At 37.0% G+C, this 21,281-nt stretch overlaps 2 protein-coding genes across 2 annotated transcripts in view; one reads left to right on the top strand and one right to left on the bottom strand.

The window, feature by feature from the left end:
- LOC102810094 (uncharacterized) overlaps positions 1-7,591 on the top strand; it is a 61,395-nt gene extending 53,804 nt beyond the window's left edge. Inside the window, exons 7-8 of the mRNA XM_085495244.1 lie at positions 1,257-1,393; positions 1,948-7,591. Coding sequence (XP_085351370.1) covers positions 1,257-1,393; positions 1,948-4,068 — 2,258 coding nt within the window. The 3' untranslated portion in view covers positions 4,069-7,591. The remainder of the gene's footprint in view (positions 1-1,256; positions 1,394-1,947) is intronic.
- A 3,334-nt stretch (positions 7,592-10,925) lies between these two features.
- Positions 10,926-20,837, bottom strand: LOC102810203 (protein LTO1 homolog). The gene is made up of 5 exons (XM_006816160.3): positions 20,742-20,837; positions 19,551-19,727; positions 11,715-11,829; positions 11,489-11,611; positions 10,926-11,062 (listed from the first exon to the last, which is right to left on the bottom strand). The coding sequence occupies exons 1-4, from the start codon at positions 20,822-20,824 to the stop codon at positions 11,546-11,548; spliced, it is 441 nt and encodes a 146-aa protein (XP_006816223.3). The 5' UTR covers positions 20,825-20,837; the 3' UTR covers positions 10,926-11,062; positions 11,489-11,545.
- Between the last annotated feature and the right edge of the window lie 444 nt (positions 20,838-21,281).

The raw sequence follows: 21,281 nt of genomic DNA, 5'->3' as shown, positions 1-21,281 counted from the left end.
AAAAAGTGATGATTAGTTTTCTAAACATTCTATCAAATCAAGTTTTGTTTGGTCTAACCTACAGTGCTATAGTCATCCCTTGATGCCTTTTCTGCTATGAGTACATATGTCATCTATTGTGTTATATAAAATGTAAATAATTCCAAAATACACTTCACAGAGACTGTGACACTAACCTTTTCACCACTAGATTTTCTCGCCCAAATTTTTCTGCACTTTTTTCTTATATTCTTCAATATTTCTGGAAATGAACCCTAATTTTGGAACCATCAAACAAAATTTGAGTAAATTTTCGGTTTTTACTCAAAAAAGTTGGATATTTTTGTCCAAATTTTCAGAAGAAAAGTGTATACGAAAAACTGCTGGCATCTACTACAGATGCAACAAAATCATTCTGCTCTCTGCAAAGTTTACAATTTGCTAGTAATCGTCACAAGTAAATTCACAACAAATCACTGAAAAGTTACATGATTTGACTGATTATGTTCAAATTTAATACTGTAGAATATTTTATTTTCGCTTGGAATTTATTTTCGCTATTTTCGCTGAAGGGACGATTCCGTGAAAATAAAATCCAGCGAATATACTTTTTTTCCTATATTTCACATTAAACTCATGAAAAATCAGTGAAAATAAAATCCAAGCAAAACGCCCCAAAAGCCTTTTCAGCGAAAATTAATTCCAGCGAAAATAAAGTATTCCACAGTATATTCATTTTACATCATGTTATAGATTTACAGATGTATTCAAAATGGCTGACCAGTGGCCATTTTAATTTAATTAATGCTGTTTCAGAGCCATATCTCTCAATATGGACAAGTACCCGTTTGGCGATCAGATAGAAGATGATTGAATGTCAGTCATTTCATAAGCTTCTGGATCCATATCTCTGACATGTTTATGTTTGAACTGTATTTATCTCTTAAGTTTGATATCTAACTGGGATTGTGCCATGCATGGCTTGTTCATTTATGCATTTGACATGCTGAACATTCTGTAGTTGCGTCAGTTCTTAATAAGCTCTTGTAACCCTAACAAACACTATTTCAAGTCACTCACTCCCTGTCTGAAGAATCACTTAAAAAAATTTCAATGCTGCAGAATTTGTCAGTTGTGATTTTTTACATTTTGGATGAAAAAATATACATTTTTGTTCGTATCATTGCTGGGAAGTATGCAAAAACTTGTGTTTGTTGAATATTGTGACTGTAAATAGAATAAATGCATTCTTGTCTTCTGAAATCCTGCATTTCTAGGTGGTCCTGTACCAGAATATGAACTCCCTTTCATGTCTGAAATTGGTAGCCACCCATCATTTGAAGATGTACAAGTGTTTGTATCCCGAGAGAAAAGACGTCCAGCATTTCCAGATGCATGGAAAAAGAACCATCATGTAAGTCCTAGTTTAAGATGATGGGTGTAATTTTATTTCATTTTAATTTGTCAAGACTAGCTTTATTTGTGTCTTTGCTTGAAAGAGCTAATTTTTCATGGACAATACATGAAAATATATCCTGTTTGTATTTGCGCAGCATAATTAAACAGGCTTGTACCACTGTTGGTCATATGACTAAGAGTGGCCAATTACAATGTGCTGACCAGAACTGTAGTCTTTATAATCCTAAATGCATTCCAACTTGTTCAATTATATACATAACGTCGATAACTTTGTATATTGTCTATATATATAACAAATTCTTAAATTGAGTCCCAATAGATGATAACAACCCATGCTAATAATGCCCTCTCAATATATGCAAATGAGTCCAAAATTTAATTCTACACAATTTTTTTTTGTGTGGCATCAGGATACTAAATAATTGCAGATGTTGAACTTTTAATTACAATGTTAAGTGATGAATTTCAGCGAAGTCAACTTGCATATTTACAGAACATCATTTATAAAGTTGATTTCATAATTTTATTGACACCTTTTTTTTTTTGCAGGCTATTCGTTCACTGAAAGAAACAATGGAAGACTGCTGGGATCAGGACGCTGAGGCCCGATTGACAGCGCTGTGCGTTGAAGAAAGGATGATGGACCTGATGAATTTGTGGGACAAAAATCATTCTGTTAGCCCAACTGTGAACGCTACCTCCACTGGTGGTACTGGTACAACGCAAACACTGACTGATCATACTGGAAACACAAATCAGAATCAACGGGGTGTTGTTGGCGGCGTTGGAGTTGTCAGCATGACAGATGTTATGGATCATAATAGTAACTTCACAAGTACCGACCGTACAATGGGTCGTACACAGCATTTGCAAGAAGTGCCAAGAACTGTTCACAGAGAGGAAGCACTCTTAGACCGAAATGCCAATGTGGAACGAGCAATGTCACAGCGTCGAGCCTTGCTTGCAGATCACTCAACATCAACAAGTTCTACTGCCGAAAAGAACGTGTTAAGTGGTCTAGGCTTGGATCGCCATAGCAATCATCTGTCCCCTGATACCATAAGTACAAGTCTTTCAGCGACCTCTGATATTAACCTTGGTGAATTCAGTTGTGCTCAGTCCGTTGACCCCAAAAACTTACACCACTCGGATGAAGACGTTCAAGGAGCAACTACAGATTTGAAGTTTAGCGGTGGCTATGGACCCTGCCTAGAATATTCGGCACACAGTGAGCCATCCACATCACCCAGTAGACCGCTTATGTTGTCAGAGATGAGACCTAGCTTGGCAAGAGATCTTATGACCGATAACCTTTCTAATTCGCACACAAGTGTACGACCCAAACAACAGAATACTGGACACAATTACCATGGTAACCCACCTTGGGGTCAGATGACAGTTAATCAGGCACGAGCACGTACTGGTAGTCAAGGAAAGTTTAAGGTAGACACAAACCGACACCGAGAACAGTTAATTGCGCAAAGACGCCATCATTCAGTCGATAGCCGACCAGCTCAGCTGCAGCCTGGAATGAACATTGGTGGGCGCTTGATCAACCCCCTGAATGTCAATGAATTTGAAGAACTTAATAGACAGGCAGAGAATGTCCCCCAACAACGTAGTAATTCTCCACTAACACTCCCAGATAATCCCACATTGAGTTACCACGATGACCGTGTCAAGCGACCAACATCTTTAGCTCTGAGTGCTGGCTTGAATGGGATGAAAAAAAAACTTGTGGCTATGTATGTTCCCGGTCGTAGTTCAAAAAGTGGCGTCCAAACAGGAATTGCCAAAATGGAGGCAAGTGACCCACACTGCCACCAGGCGACAGTTGCGCACAATGACCGAACATCAAAAGGCAGGGGAAACAGTAGCAACAAAGTTGTTAAACAGGCATCAACAAAAGTTGAAATCACTCAACAGCCAGAGAGGTTAGCTACTGCAGCTGTCCAACAACATCAGCCGAGTGGACGATTGCGAAAAGATGGATATGAGTTGGTGAGCACACAGTCCGATGGTGACGATCGAAAACAAACCCCAGCTGTTGTTCCTCGACCAACTGCTGTAACACAGTTATCTCAAAATTCTTTGGAAGGTTCACATTCGCCAAGTAAGGTGGACAAGAAAAATAAAAGACGGGGCACTCCCTATAAACTTTTAGCAGGCAGGTTTTCATTACACGAGGACAGTAAAAGTGATATAAATTTCAGGGAGAATGGAAAAGGGAAAGACAGAAGGAAAGCAGTCAGTGTTGACATTGATTGCATGAATACGTTATCCTTATCAAGCACTGATCTCAACAAAGTACATATACCGAATACACCACCGATTGGAAGTAGCCAATCAGAAAGCTCCTTACATCAGAATGGTAACTCAGTACAGTGTCCTAATAACAAAGTCACTCTTATTGGACAAGCACAAAATGTGACCTCACCACCGAATAATAGTACAAACAACAACACAGCTCTCGAAAATAAAGTGAATTCACAAAATTGTGAAAAAATACCCAACGGCGTTATTAAGTCTCCAGTTATTTCTAGTAGTCATATGATAACCATGGCAGACGGGCAGTATCAGCTGAACGATATCCAGGAAACAGTCGTAAAACCACCGCCAAATACCATTGAAAGAAGTGATGATGTGTCATTCAGAGTCTCTTGTCTTTAACAGTATGGTCATGTGATCAATAACATGAGTGATAATAATATGGCATTCTGGAAACTTGTAATTGTTTGTAAAGTTTTTTAAGATTAGTGCCAAAGTGTTTGAAAATTGAGTTGCGTGCAAAAAAGTTGACATGAAAGCAGTTTCATTTATGACTCCCTTCTCAATATTGAATATACAAATTTTATTTAACACAAAATATATTTGTGGTTGTTGTGATCCTGTTCAGTGAAGATTGTGTGTCAAATATTAACCCTTTAGTATAAGGGGAATAGATTTTCTGAGTTTTATTGAAATGATCTCAACTCTCTTAACTTGCGAAAGGTCAGTTTGGTGACAAAATCCTAATATGCTGACATTGTAAATAAAAAAATAATATATTTAGTGGTCTACAAGTTATGTTTTGATCTACATTAATGGGATAGAGCTTATTTAATTCACAATCCTTAATTATAATCTTATGTAAAAATTGCAGTAGGTTTCAAAAGCGCCCTCATGTGATGAGTGACAGTGATGTATTTGTTTTTATGTTTATTAACATGTCATAACTTGGGATTTAGTATTTTCATCGCTGAATATTTCTAATTCTGTTTTTGAATAACTGGTCTCTCAGAAGCACATCTTTTTTTAAGCCCTGGTAAATGGATTTGAGCTTTCATGTAACATAGCTGTTATATTCATGACCATGTTTTAAGACGTAAATATTTTTGAAATTTCAGAAATTTGAGCTTGCATATTTAGTAAAAATAGAAATGTATTACACAGACTGAATTGTGTAACTGTAGAAGTGTGTATTCTGCTTTGCTTTACATGTGAGAGAACAGACTGATAGTCAGTTGATTGGACAGACCAACCATGATTGCTTGCAATTAATATGCATGCAGTAATATTATAAATTAATTTTTATTTTTTAATTGAATGATATACAGAGTACAAGTTAAAGACAGAGGCAAAATGAAGGTTGTCATGGTGAACAGTGTCTATTAGTAGTAATGCTAATATGAAAAAAATAACACAAAATAATGTTAATATTAATGTTGAATCATTTATGAAATGATTTTATTATATTAAAATATGTTTGGAGTGTTAGCAGAAACAAAAAATATCTATCAGTTTTCAAATTGAGTATGTTTACAGAATACATATGACCTATCGGTAATAAAAATACTCTTCAACATAGATGCAAGTGTAAATTTTGAATTGCAGCAGCTTTTTATATTGTGTGATATAGATTGGAACTGTGCCGACATTAGAAACTAGAAATGCAAGTTGAATTTTGGTGAAAAAAGTACAAAGCTATTATGTGCAAAAAAAAAAAAAAATACAAAAAAAATCATGTTGATTTGACAAAATCTTTATGTCCAAAAAAAATATTGGACTTGAAATACCTGGTAATTACTTTTGAAGGCTAAGCCATCCATTGTTTATGTATATAGTACCTATAGTTACCTATAGTTTTATTTTACTTTAGACAGGTTACAAGATGTAGATGTAATGAAAACTTGTAGATTTAATACTTGCTATATTAGATGTAATTAAGTTTTAATATGCTGATTAGCACAAACAAAATAATATATTCTTCTTGTGGTTCAAAGTAACCATGGAAATGACAGAAATTTTAAGTCTGGGTTTGATTTTCGAGAGTACTCGTTAAATTTTCTTTTGTATTTTCACGTATCATTGTTTTCAAAAGAAAGAAGTGTATAATATTGTATTTTGCTTTTAATCTTTTTACCACCAGTTTCTTGTTTTCATCACAAATTCACAAAATGGTTTTGTTTATAGTCTGCACTTACCTTCAAAATATCGAGACAAACAGCCAAATTTTTTGAGTAAAATTGACTAAAATTTTGTCTGTTGGCTCCAAAAATATTAAAGAATACAAGAAAAAAAGTGCAGAAAAATTAGGTTGAGAAAGTCTGGTGGTGAAGAGATTAATGTATATTTCAAGTGTTTTGAAAGGGGATTGCTTGGCATTGACAAACATGAATTTCTACAACTATACAGTAATGAAAAATTTTTGGGATTCTGGTTTGCATTATATTGTGTTCATCACATTGGTTCATTCAACCTTGGTTAAGCACCTGCTCGTCCAAATTGAAATTAGCACCAAAAAATGAATTGCACCGTTTTTAAAATCGATTAATATTTGGATTACTGTAAAATCTGTATTCGAAACTGTGGCTTCTATTAAAATGGTACAATGCAACAGAGGGGTTGCTGCTTCTATTAGAGCATCTACACATACGAGAAATGATGAATTTTTGTTACATACCTAATGTTTTAAAAACAATTTTGTTTACAAAGTATATTTTGTAAATTTCCATGAACCTTTAACTTGCACTGCATGGAACTTACTGCATGGAGTCTGTTCGTCCTCGTGTGCATAGTAACTCACGCATACTACGTTTGTGGTTCGGCTGATTTGTAGTGTCTTGTTCCATTGAATTTGACAATCAGTTAATAGTTCTATAGAGTGTTGTTCATCGTATCAGTACTGGTACAAAGTTGTATTACACCCTTATTTTTTATCCAACCTTATTTCTATAAGAACCCTTATGAACAGCTACATTTGAACCAAATTGCTTCAATGAATTTAATTAGGAGAATCTTTGTTGAACACCATGTGTAGACTTAGACTTGTTCATATTTCGTAGGGTTAACCTGTACCTAGGCAGTGTAATAGTATTAGTGTTGTTGCATATGGTCCTGGAAAATGTACAATTAGAATAAAAAGCCATTACTGTTGTAAAGTGCTCTATTTGAAATCACCTTTAAAATGTTAAGAAATGAAGCCAGCTATCTCATTACCAACAACTATAATTTTCACATCTATGGAAAATAGTCCTGATAAAAAAAAGTTTTAGAATTTTATTTTGTGTGTCTTTATTTTTATGTAGGTGAGAGAGCAACTATCATTGTTTGACCCCCCCCCCCACCCCCGACTCTCACAGTTGCATTCCAGGTTCACTTGTGAGATATAAAATACCTAATGATAGTGTGAAACCTTGATTGAGGCTCTTAACACATTTGCCATCATTGTCACCTTTGATATAAAAATTCTTTTCAAAATTCCATACAAGTTGTTGACCATATTAAAGCAATATATTTTACTGGAATAAAATTTGCTCCAAAGATTCTCGACATGAATAGTTGTTTACGACAGAGTTTCCTATTGAAGTATACAGTGTCTATTGCTGGTATGCTGTGTACGGCAAGGCAATGAGCTAGTTTGTGCATATACAGTCAATCCAAGCAAATTGAAATGTTCCTTGATGCTAAATTAATTATATATATGAAATATACTTGTGTCATTGGATGATTTTTACGCTTTCAATTGTATATTTAATTTCCATTAAATGTTTCATAAACGTTGATCTGGAAAAAAAAACTTGCTATCTTTGCTAATTTTTTTTTCTGTTTTTATTTTAAAGTATATCATTTTATTGAGAGTATTTGCAATTGCTAAGCATTTGCCAGCTTATTATAATAATAATAAAAATGTTATGAAATACATTGAACTGGATTCTGTCTGTGTTGCGTGTCCATCCGATGAATTTAGTAAAAGTCACTTTACAAAAACTGTTCACCATGTATGTTCACCATACAGAGCGTTTATGTTTACAATAGTATTGTTCCTGGGGTGGGGGGCACAAGAGGATGACATCCAATCTGGGTGGAACATTTTGAAGGCTGTCGGGCTGTAAAATTGTCTACTGCAAATCAAATTCAACCAACAATCAGTTTGATGCCACTAGTACCTAGCTGGAGTGCTACGCGTGATTTGATTGCATTCAAAATTGTTTCATTTCAAACTGCACTGCACAATGATTTCTCAAAATACATACCAACTTGTCATCGGTAAAAGTTATTGAAGTTATTTTAAGCAATAGTACTAGACTGAAATATCAAAGTTCCTCTGCATTCTCCATGGATTCGCAACGTACAACATGTATGATCCTGTAAAGTCAAATCTTGTTACTCTCTTATCTAAGCCAATCGTGTCATGCACCCCACCCCCACCCCCACCCCCACGACTGTACCATAATCTATAGGTGTTATGAAAACCAATTCAGGTTCTGGGGCTAAAAATTAATAACTGGTGGCAATTTGGCGAATGAAAGACTGCCCTTTATTGCATCATAACATCGCTCAGACAAGGATGTGGGCAATACTTTGCGAGACTAGTCGAACTCGTAAGTAAACATCACCATCCAAGCTTGAAGTCCTTTATTTCAATTATAATGCGTAATGGACTGTCGAAACGAAAATTGAAAGACAAAGATAGAAATAGACTGCGTGGTTAGCATATCATGCATGCTTGTTTTCAGTTACGCATAAAAGTTCATGATGATATGCAAACAAAAACACATAGGTAAATTTTCAGATGAAAATACTGAGGATTTGTTGAGCTATCCATACAAATGTGGGAAATATTGCGTCGCACACACACACACTATCTTGTTTGTATTTTCATGCATTTGCCCTCAAGCACTGCCATGTTATATGATACCAGTTGAACAATGAGAATGCAGTATTATAGAAGACTTATCGCTGTTGATATACCAACAAAAAAATATGGTTGTGCTATATATAATATAGAATATGTGGTCGACCAATTAGAAATTTTGATGATTTGATAGGAAAAATACAAAAAACATGCACAATTGATAGAGAAAAACGAGTAAAAATGATCTAACAGGGTCCATAGCACCAGGAGCCAAACGATTTCCAAGGCTTTTCCCAAACTTTCTTACATTTTTCTCAAAGACATTTTGACCCTTAATTCAGGCCAACATCATCATCATCAAAGTTCTGAGGATATGGTAGTTCCCTGGGGAAAACGGATCTTTCTAAAATGAATTAATAACTATGAAGAAATTTAAAGAGTTTTCAATTTATTTTTTATTTTTCCTGTAATTTAAAGACAACTCAAAGACTTTCCAGACCTAAAAAAATCCAAAGACTTTCAAAGGATTTTCCCAACGCTATGGAACCTGTCTAAGCACTAGGAGTTTTTCTTCCTTCTCCCTTCCTTGAGATTCTAATTGTGAAGCTCTGATTCACTTGTTGACAAACTGATGGCCATCAACTTTATCTAGAATATGACCAAGTACGAAGGACTTTTAGGCATGTGTATGGTAAAATCTGTATTACAAGCTGCGGCTTCTATTAGAATTGGACAATGTAATAGAGCATCTACACACATAGGAGAAATGGTGAATTCTGGGGTCTCAAATGTTCAAAAAGAATGGGTATGGCTTCTATTACAAATTTAACGGTAGTCACAGAAATTCTGACGCTTGTATGACAAGGTGCAGATTGTTTAACTATGTTTATTTCACTTTCATTATTCAAAATAATTTTCAAATCAAGGAGAGACTACAGTGAACTCTGTATAATCAAAAGAGACTGAGAAACTTGTTACAACAGGTTTTTGAATTAGAAATATTTTTATTGACAATTTTTATTCAATGCATTTTCCAGAAATGACACAATTTTTTTTATCGAGTGCATATAGAACAGAAAGATGAATGCATAGCAACAGGCGATTTTCGGTTCACTGCGAGATCTCGCGTAATGTGAGAAAGTCATGGATCGAACATATGCAGCAAAAATCAAATGATTTGACTGTTTTAAAGGCCCAGGTATACTATAAATACGCTCCTAAACAATAGGGATTATTTCCTTGCTTGTCACGCTGTAGTAAACAGCTCCAGCCAAGCTCCAGTAAAAACGTGTTTTCTCGAACTTACAGGTCGATTATGTCGTGCCAAAGTGGATGCATGTGACTATGAATATCACAGCAGTGACTGTGTGTAATATTTATGACAATAAATTGTGTACGAGCTGAGATTTTGGCGGATAAAAGTAAAAAACATGAACCGGGGAAAGGGATGCGCGACTAATCTTGAATAATTACTACTGTCAATCAAAGTCACGTGACGTTGGACCGCTGAAACAGGATGCGTCATAGGCTACGCAAGTGATTAACACCATGCATTAAAATAGCCACACCTCCAATTCACACTTGCCCGGGGCAAGTGAATTGGGCCTTTAATAGTTCAATGTCAAAATGTACAGCACAATATTAAGTGTGGAAATACCAAAAGAATATTTTTGCGTTGTTGAATTCCATGTGATGCGATTTGATGCTACTATGACCTTTGTTTATCCTGTTTTTACGTTCGATTTCACACATAACACGGCATCTCGCAGTGAATGGAAAATGGTCTACTGAAAACTGTTTAGAAATCTGACATGTACAATATAATCACCAACACCAACATTACTAGTAATGAGGTCTTCTGATACCATATTCCACTCTCCACAGACTTGGCACCCAGGCTTGACTAAAGCTCCCATTCTCCCACTTTTGGGGGGATTTCTATTTTGGGGCTCATGTTTGACTTATCCCCCCTTTATGAAACACCCAAATTATACAATTATAGTGTCAAGTTATGTAACTAATCATCATTTTCACTTTTCTGAATAATTATAATGTTATATCATAATTGGGGTTTGATTGAGTAAACTACGATTTGACATAAGCTGTTGACTACATTTAAAGATGTTAAATACTTCTTTAACAGTCACTTTACAAAAGATGCAAACCCCTAATTTTTTTTTTGGGGTCAAAAATAATGCCAACAGCTTTCTCATTGCATTGGCAAAATACCATTGTCAATAATTGGGAATTCAAGAAGAATTGTATCAGTATGACACAGCATGGAAGTAATTTTTCTCCATTGACACAGGATTGTGATTGCCTAATAACTGACTTTATGTAACTTGATTCAAAATTGTACTATTTTCCAAAATTAGGCAATATTCCCCTACCTAACATTGTGAACAAAAAATGTCATTTAAATAATTTTTGGAAGGGAGTGCCAGACCAAGTGTTCACCCTCTGTTTTCAGAGCTTAGGACTCTTTTCACAAAGAGTATGGTATGATACAACTACTGTTTCACCAAAGATGTACAAGGTCAACATCGACTGAAAATAATGAAAATAAAAGTTATCATTAATCTATCTCTTGTCAAATAGCAATGTCTTTCGTTATCTTCAATGACCAATCAAAGCTGGTCTTACAGACTGATGTTGCAGATAAGGTGATTTCTGATTGGTTCTCCGAGCTACATTTATGATAAGCATGACCAATCGAAGCTGGTCTTACAGACTGACGTTGCAGATAAGGTGATTTCTGATTGGTTCTCAGAGCTACATTTATGATAAGCATGACCAATCAAAGCTGGTCTTACAGACTGATGTTGCAGATAAGGTAATTTCTGATTGGTTCTCACAGCTACATTCATGGTAAGCATGACCAATCAAAGCTGGTCTTATAGACTGATATTGCCTATGATATAATCTATGATTGGTTCTCATAGCAAATTTACCATATTAAACTATCTCACTTACCCAATAACCCTTACTTGTCACACATCAACATCACAGTTCATTTGCATATTATTTACATTAAAATGATAAAACAGATTTCTTCTCATCGCTAAATTCTAATGTTACATTGAGTAAAGAGCAGACCTAAAAATAGAAATAAATATGTGTTGCTCATAAATTTTTACTTTATGAATAATAGATATAAAACCAGACTTGTGGGAATTATAAAGACTTTGACCTAGCTTACCTGTTTAAATTTTGCTCTAATTTTATTCAAATCACTGAAGAAATTTTCACCATGAACATTATGCACGTCAAATTTGTGCAGCATTTCCTGTAGAGATTCTACTGCTTTTAATATTCTGAAAACAAAATGTGATATATTAGCATGTAGGTGAAGCCCTACAACATGTCAGTACTCCCATGATGCATCTCAAGATATTGGTACTTTAGTAATGAAGCCCTACAACATGGCAGTACTCCCATGATGCATCTCAAGATATTGGTACTTTAGTAATGAAGCCCTACAACATGGCAGTACTCCCATGATGCATCACAAGATATCACTACTTTAGTAATGAAGGCCTACAACATGGCAGTACTCCCATGATGCATCTCAAGATATCACTACTTTAGTAATGAAGCCCTACAACAGGGCAGTACTCCCATGATGCATCTCAAGATATTGGTACTTTAGTAATGAAGGCCTACAACATGGCAGTACTCCCATGATGCACCTCCAGCTATTGGTACTTTAGTAATGAAGCCCCACAACATGGTAGTACTCCCATGATGCACCTCAAGCTTTTTGGTACTTTAGTAATGAAGCCCCACAACATGACAGTACTCCCATGATGCATCTCAAGATATTGGTAATTTAGTAATGAAGGCCTACAACATGGCAGTACTCCTATGATGCATCTCAAGATATCACTACTTTAGCATTGAAGGCCGACAACATGGCAGTACTCCTATGATGCATCTCAAGATATCACTACTTTAGCATTGAAGGCCGACAACATGGCAGTACTAACATGACGCATCTCAAGATATTGCTAATTTAGTAATGAAGCCCAACAACATGGCAGTACTCCCATGATGCACCTCAAGCTTTTTGGTACTTTAGTAATGAAGCCCCACAACAAGGCAGCACTCCAATGATGCATCTCAAGATATCACTACTTTAGTATTAAAGGCCTACAACATGGCAGTACTCCCATGATGCATCTCAAGATTTTGCTAATTTAGTAATGAAGCCCTACAACATGGCAGTACTCCCATGATGCACCTTAAGCTTTTTGGTACTTTAGTAATGAAGGCCTACAACATGGCAGTACTCCCATGATGCATCTCAAGGTATCACTACTTTAGTATTGAAGGCCTACAACATGGCAGTACTCCCATGATGCATCTCAAGATATTGCTAATTTAGTAATGAAGCCCCACAACATGGCAGTACTCCCATGATGCATCTCAAGATATCACTACTTTAGTATTGAAGGCCTACAACATGGCAGTACTCACATGATGAATCTCAAGCTATTGCTAATTTAGTAATGAAACCCTACAACATGGCACTACTTCCATGATGCACCTCAAGCTTTTTAGTACTTTAGTAATGAAGCCCTACAACATGGCAATACTCCCATGATGCACCTCAAGCTTTTTGGTACTTTAGTAATGAAGCCCTACAATATGGCAGTACTCCTATGATGCATCTCAGGATATTGGTACTTTAGTAAAGAAGGCCTACAACATGGCAGTACTCCCATGATGCACCTCCAGCTATTGGTACTTCAGTAATGAAGCCCCACAACATGGCAGTACTCCAATGATGTATCTCAAGATATCACTACTTTAGTATTGAAGGCCTACAACATAGCAGTACTCCCATGATGCATCTCAAGATTTTGCTAATTTAGTAATGAAGCCCTACAACATGGCAGTACTCCCATGATGCATCACAAAATATCACTACTTTAGTAATGAAGGCCTACAACATGGCAGTACTCCAATGATGCATCTCAAGATGTTGGTACTTCAGTACTAAAGGCCTACAACATGGCAGTACTCCCATGATGCATCTCAAGATGTTGCTAATTTAGTAATGAAGCACTACAACATGGCAGTACTCCCATGATGCATCTCAAGATATCACTACTTTAGTATTGAAGGCCTACAACATAGCAGTACTCCCATGATGCATCTCAAGATTTTGCTAATTTAGTAATGAAGCCCTACAACATGGCAGTACTCCCATGATGCATCACAAGATATCACTACTTTAGTAATGAAGGCCTACAACATGGCAGTACTCCAATGATGCATCTCAAGATGTTGGTACTTCAGTACTAAAGGCCTACAACATGGCAGTACTCCCATGATGCATCTCAAGATGTTGCTAATTTAGTAATGAAGCACTACAACATGGCAGTACTCACATGATGCACCTCAAGATATCACTACTTTAGTAATGAAGGCCTACAACATGGCAGTACTCCCATGATGCACCTCGAGATATCACTACTTTAGTAATGAAGGCCTACAACATGGCAGTACTCCCATGATGCACCTCGAGATATCACTACTTTAGTAATGAAGCCCTACAACATGGCAGTACACCCATGATGCACCTCAAGCTTTTTGGTAATTTAGTAATGAAACCCTACAACATGGCAGTACTCCCATGATGAATCTCAAGATATTGGTATTTTAGTAATGAAGCCCTACAATATGGCAGTACTTCCATGATGCACCTCAAGATATTGGTACTTTAGTAAAGAAGACCTACAACATCGCAGTACTCCCATGATGCACCTCAAGCTTTTTGGTACTTTAGTAATGAAGCCCTAGAATATGGCAGTACTTCTATGATGCATCTCAGGATATTGGTACTTTAGTAAAGAAGGCCTACAACATGGCAGTACTCCCATGATGCACCTCCAGCTATTGGTACTTCAGTAATGAAGCCCCACAACATGGCAGTACTCCAATGATGTATCTCAAGATATCACTACTTTAGTATTGAAGGCCTACAACATAGCAGTACTCCCATGATGCATCTCAAGATTTTGCTAATTTAGTAATGAAGCCCTACAACATGGCAGTACTCCCATGATGCATCACAAGATATCACTACTTTAGTAATGAAGGCCTACAACATGGCAGTACTCCAATGATGCATCTCAAGATGTTGGTACTTCAGTACTAAAGGCCTACAACATGGCAGTACTCCCATGATGCATCTCAAGATGTTGCTAATTTAGTAATGAAGCACTACAACATGGCAGTACTCCCATGATGCACCTCAAGATATCACTACTTTAGTAATGAAGGCCTACAACATGGCAGTACTCCCATGATGCACCTCGAGATATCACTACTTTAGTAATGAAGGCCTACAACATGGCAGTACTCCCATGATGCACCTCGAGATATCACTACTTTAGTAATGAAGCCCTACAACATGGCAGTACACCCATGATGCACCTCAAGCTTTTTGGTAATTTAGTAATGAAACCCTACAACATGGCAGTACTCCCATGATGAATCTCAAGATATTGGTACTTTAGTAATGAAGGCCTACAACATGGCAGTACTCCCATGATGCACCTCGAGATATCACTACTTTAGTAATGAAGCCCTACAACATGGCAGTACACCCATGATGCACCTCAAGCTTTTTGGTAATTTAGTAATGAAACCCTACAACATGGCAGTACTCCCATGATGAATCTCAAGATATTGGTACTTTAGTAATGAAGCCCTACAATATGGCAGTACTTCCATGATGCACCTCAAGATATTGGTACTTTAGTAAAGAAGACCTACAACATCGCAGTACTCCCATGATGCACCTCAAGCTTTTTGGTACTTTAGTAATGAAGCCCTACAATATGGCAGTACTTCTATGATGCATCTCAGGATATTGGTACTTTAGTAAAGAAGGCCTACAACATGGCAGTACTCCCATGATGCACCTCCAGCTATTGGTACTTCAGTAATGAAGCCCCACAACATGGCAGTACTCCAATGATGTATCTCAAGATATCACTACTTTAGTATTGAAGGCCTACAACATAGCAGTACTCCCATGATGCATCTCAAGATTTTGCTAATTTAGTAATGAAGCCCTACAACATGGCAGTACTCCCATGATGCATCACAAGATATCACTACTTTAGTAATGAAGGCCTACAACATGGCAGTACTCCAATGATGCATCTCAAGATGTTGGTACTTCAGTACTAAAGGCCTACAACATGGCAGTACTCCCATGATGCATCTCAAGATGTTGCTAATTTAGTAATGAAGCACTACAACATGGCAGTACTCCCATGATGCATCTCAAGATATCACTACTTTAGTATTGAAGGCCTACAACATAGCAGTACTCCCATGATGCATCTCAAGATTTTGCTAATTTAGTAATGAAGCTCTACAACATGGCAGTACTCCCATGATGCATCACAAGATATCACTACTTTAGTAATGAAGGCCTACAACATGGCAGTACTCCCATGATGCATCTCAAGATGTTGCTAATTTAGTAATGAAGCACTACAACATGGCAGTACTCCCATGATGCACCTCAAGATATCACTACTTTAGTAATGAAGGCCTACAACATGGCAGTACTCCCATGATGCACCTCGAGATATCACTACTTTAGTAATGAAGGCCTACAACATGGCAGTACTCCCATGATGCACCTCGAGATATCACTACTTTAGTAATGAAGCCCTACAACATAGCAGTACTCCCATGATGCACCTCAAGCTTTTTGGTAATTTAGTAATGAAACCCTACAACATGGCAGTACTCCCATGATGAATCTCAAGATATTGGTACTTCAGTAATGAAGGCCTACAACATGGCAGTACTCCCATGATGCATCTCAAGATATTGGTACTTTAGTAATGAAGCCCTACAATATGGCAGTACTTCCATGATGCACCTCAAGATATTGGTACTTTAGTAAAGAAGACCTACAACATCGCAGTACTCCCATGATGCATCTCAAGATATTGGTACTTTAGTAATGAAGCCCTACAATATGGCAGTACTCGCATGATGCACCTCAAGATATTGGTACTTTAGTAAAGAAGGCCTACAACATGGCAGTACTCCCATGATGCACCTCAAGATATTGGTACTTTAGTAATGAAGGTCTACAACATGGCAGTACTCCATGATGCATCTCAAGATATTGGTACTTTAGTAATGAAGGCCTACAATATGGCAGTACTCCCATGATGCATCTCAAGATATTGGTAATTTAGTAATGAAACCCTACAACATGGCAGTACTCCTATGATGCATCTCAAGATATCACTACTTTAGTATTGAAGGCCTACAACATGGCAGTACTCCCATGATGCATCTCAAGATATTGCTAATTTAGTAATGAAGTCCTACAACATGGCAGTACTCCCATGATGCACCTCAAGCTTTTTGGTACTTTAGTAATGAAGCCCCACAACATGGCAGCACTCCAATGATGCATCTCAAGATATCACTACTTTAGTATTGAAGGCCTACAACATGGCAGTACTCCCATGATGCATCTCAAGATTTTGCTAATTTAGTAATGAAGCCCTACAACATGGCAGTACTCCCATTATGCACCTCAAGCTTTTTGGTACTTTAGTAATGAAGCCCTACAATATGGCAGTACTCCCATGATGCACCTCAAGCTTTTTGGTACTTTAGTAATGAAGGCCTACAACATGACAGTACTCCCATGATGCATCTCAAGATATTGGTAATTTAGTAATGAAGGCCTACAACATGGCAGTACTCCCATGATGCATCTCAAGATATTGGTACTTCAGTAATGAAGGCCTACAACATGGCAGTACTCCCATGATGCATCTCAAGATATCACTACTTTAGTAATGAAGGCCTACAACATGGCAGTACTCCCATGATGCATCTCAAGATATCACTACTTTAGTAATGAAGGCCTACAACATGGCAGTACTCCAATGATGCATCTCAAGATGTTGCTAATTTAGTAATGAAGCACTACAACATGGCAGTACTCCCATGATGCATCTCAAGATGTTGGTACTTCAGTAATGAAGGCCTACAACATGGCAGTACTCCCATGATGCATCTGGAATTATTGGTACTTTAGTAATGAAGCCCTACAACATGGCAGTACACCCATGATGCATCTCAAGATATTGGTAATTTAGTAATGAAGCCCTACATCATGTCAGTACTCCCATGATGCACCTCAAGATATTGGTACTTTAGTAAAGAAGGCCTACAACATGGCAGTACTCCCATGATGCACCTCAAGCTTTTTGGTACTTTAGTAATGAAATCCTACAACATGGCAGTACTCCCATGATGCATCTCAAGATGTTGGTACTTCAGTAATGAAGGCCTACAACATGGCAGTACTCCCATGATGCATCTGGAGTTATTGGTACTTTAGTAATGAAGCCCTACAACATGGCAGTACACCCATGATGCATCTCAAGATATTGGTAATTTAGTAATGAAGCCCTACATCATGTCAGTACTCCCATGATGCACCTCAAGATATTGGTACTTTAGTAAAGAAGGCCTACAACATGGCAGTACTCCCATGAGGCACCTCAAGCTTTTTGGTACTTTAGTAATGAAATCCTACAACATGGCAGTACTCCCATGATGCATCTCAAGATATTGGTAATTTAGTAATGAAGCCCTACATCATGGCAGTACTCCCATGATGCACCTCAAGATATTGGTACTTCAGTAATGAAGGCGTACAACATGACAGTACTCCCATGATGCACCTCAAGATATTGGTACTTTAGTAATGAAGGCCTACAATATGGCAGTACTCCCATGATGCATCTCAAGATATTGGTAATTTAGTAATGAAACCCTACAACATGGCAGTACTCCCATAATGCATCACAAGGTATTGGTACTTCAGTAATGAAGGCCTACAACATGGCAGTACTCCAATGATGCATCTCAAGATGTTGGTACTTCAGTAATGAAGGCCTACAACATGGCAGTACTCCCATGATGCACCTCCAGCTATTGGTACTTTAGTAATGAAGCCCCACAACATGGTAGTACTCCCATGATGCATCTCAAGATATTGGTAATTTAGTAATGAAGCCCTACAACATGGTAATACTCCCATGATGCACCTCAAGATATCACTACTTTAGTAATAAAGCCCTACAACATGGCAGTACTCCCATGATGCACCTCAAGATATCACTACTTTAGTAATGAAGCCCAACAACAAGACAGTACTCCCATGATGCACCTCAAGATTTTGGTAATTTAGTAATGAAGCCCTACAACATTGTGGTACTCCCATGATGCATCATAAGATATTGGTACTTCAGTAATGAAGGCCTACAACATGGCAGTACTCCCATGATGCATCTCAAGATATTGGTAATTTGGAAATGAAAACCCACAACATGGTAGTACTCCCATGATGCATCTCAATCATTAGACGCAGGACTTCTAGTTGCAATTTTGAAAGACACAAATCACCTAAATTTATAAAATTGCAGACACTTTTATTTCGACTTGCCAATCATGGCAGACAAATGACATTTAACTGCTAAACAATGAAACTGAATTTAATTCACATTAGAACTACCAAATGATGATAATTGAAGGGAAAGAAAACACAGCCGTTTCATGGTATCCATGTCAATAAACTGTATTCTGACAATCATTCTGTGATATTGCGTCAAAAATATACCAAGCCATATTCCTGTAACAAGGGTCTAATTTTGCCCATTAACTTGGCTAACAGCCAATAATATTTGATTCAACCCAAAATAAGTAAATTATATCTATGTGTAAAATGCGATTTCACACTAATGGTTCATTTGATACAACCTTTATAATCTGTCTTCATTAAAATATTCATTTTCTTAACACGTTTGAGTGCATTGTTTTCAATGTACAATTTTCTCTTGTTAAATCGTACACACAATAACATAACCATACACGAATATTTTTGATTAAACATATGAACACTGAATCTGATGCAAGAAAACCCATAGATGAAGTGCCACTACATAATATAGTAAATTTCAAATCATGACTTTACCTTGGATTCTTATCAGACTCTTTTTCAAGTAACTTTTTCCATGTTGAAATAAATCCCATATAAAATCCAACTTCAGAACCAATTTCATTTCCTTTATTTTTTCCTAGATTTTCTCCCTCTTGTAAACCTTTTTGTTTTCCGGCTGTATACCCATCACTGTAGCCTTCATCATAGAAGCTGTTGTAGACAACAGGAAACAGGAACATAAAAGGCTTGACCATTAGAATGTCAGAGTAGAACTACTGTGTAATGTATTTTTTTTTATAGTTTTTTCTTCACATTATCGCTCTCCATAGCAAATACAACTCATGTTAGCATAGATATCTGACAAATGACTCGCTTGTTGTACTCACTCTCTTAAATCTTATGTCTGGAATGACTTGTATATTTTTCTTATTGTCCAAGCAAATTTATTGCAACTGCTGTTTTTTTTTTTTTTATTGCTGTGGCAACTAACAGCTGACACAGTGTGTAGGGAAAACATGTAACCCTTACTGACTGCGAAGTCAAAATATAACAGCAATTCCAGACACCAATAAAGAATGGCTAATCAGTGGAACAGAAGTCAGGTACCCAGTCTTATTCGTCTTGTGGTTTCTGAGAAGACCTTATTTACAGATAAATAGTTATTATATTCATCATTAGCATCTTGTCAAACCACAGCCCTCTAAAAAAAAAAGATTTTTTTCTATTCGAGCACATCCAGGGACACGTTTGCCTTACTATACACGATTCATCATGAACAGCTGAATGGTAAATTATTTTGATGATGTTGGTGTATTTTGTTATAAAATGTGTGTGTATGTCTTTTCACCGGTACCTGTGCAACAGGACAACTCTCGATTCTGAGACTATTGGGTTAGAAAGACTGACAAACCTGTGTGTTTTGTTTTTGATCCATTTTGTAGAAATTAAGCTGGCGAACATCCATTTTTCTAACCAGAATTCCATTACCAACAAATTAAAACAATATTTGATCTTTGTAACCTTTTTTTTTTCAGGAGAAATTCAATCAAACGCTAACAAAACATTGTCGTCTGCGGAGTTGTTCTAATAGTGGTATGAGCCCTCAAGATACAGCTACTTCCGGGACTGTCAACAAATGGTGTTATGACAGAAATAAAACACGAGTTTTATTTTTTTTTTTCAAATTCTGAAAGTGTGTTGGCAACGTTTATAGCTACAACTTACCGTTCTCCCGCCAAAACAATGCCATCAAACGCAATGTCGAGTTCATCGAGATCATCATACTCTCGTGTATCACAGGAAGCCATTTTAATCCGAGAGGATTGTGGGATAAAAACAATAGAATCCACAGACATAGAAGGCGTAAACAATTCAGTGCAGTAATCGCAGTGTTCAAAGCAATTACAAAAATAGTGTTATAAGTTTTGGAAATCCCGGACGTACACTTTTACGGTGCCGAGTGTTTCCGAAGATAGACACATTTGACGAAAACTTGACGAAAAGGACGTCGCCAGAAAACAAGTTTTACAGGTGGATGCATAAAATACGACCTGGTCCGATGTATCATTTTGAAATCGGGGTAACGTCGGGTTATCGTTCGGATTCGCTTTACATTGTTTTCGAATTTTCCAGTATTCATACTTTAGCTGCCTTTGTCATTTTTACCCGCTTCGCTACCGAAAATAGATCCATCGGCAGTCAAGCATAGAAAACAGACATGGCAGCTGGAGTAAAGTATTTACAAATTCGAAGTTTCCTGTTGTC

The sequence above is a fragment of the Saccoglossus kowalevskii genome, chromosome 21 (assembly GCF_978046115.1).
Source record: "Saccoglossus kowalevskii chromosome 21, keSacKowa6.1, whole genome shotgun sequence".
In the NCBI taxonomy this organism is placed as follows: domain Eukaryota; kingdom Metazoa; phylum Hemichordata; class Enteropneusta; family Harrimaniidae; genus Saccoglossus; species Saccoglossus kowalevskii.
The sequence above is the reverse complement of the archived record's forward strand: the minus strand, read 5'-3'. Positions and strand labels throughout refer to the sequence as shown.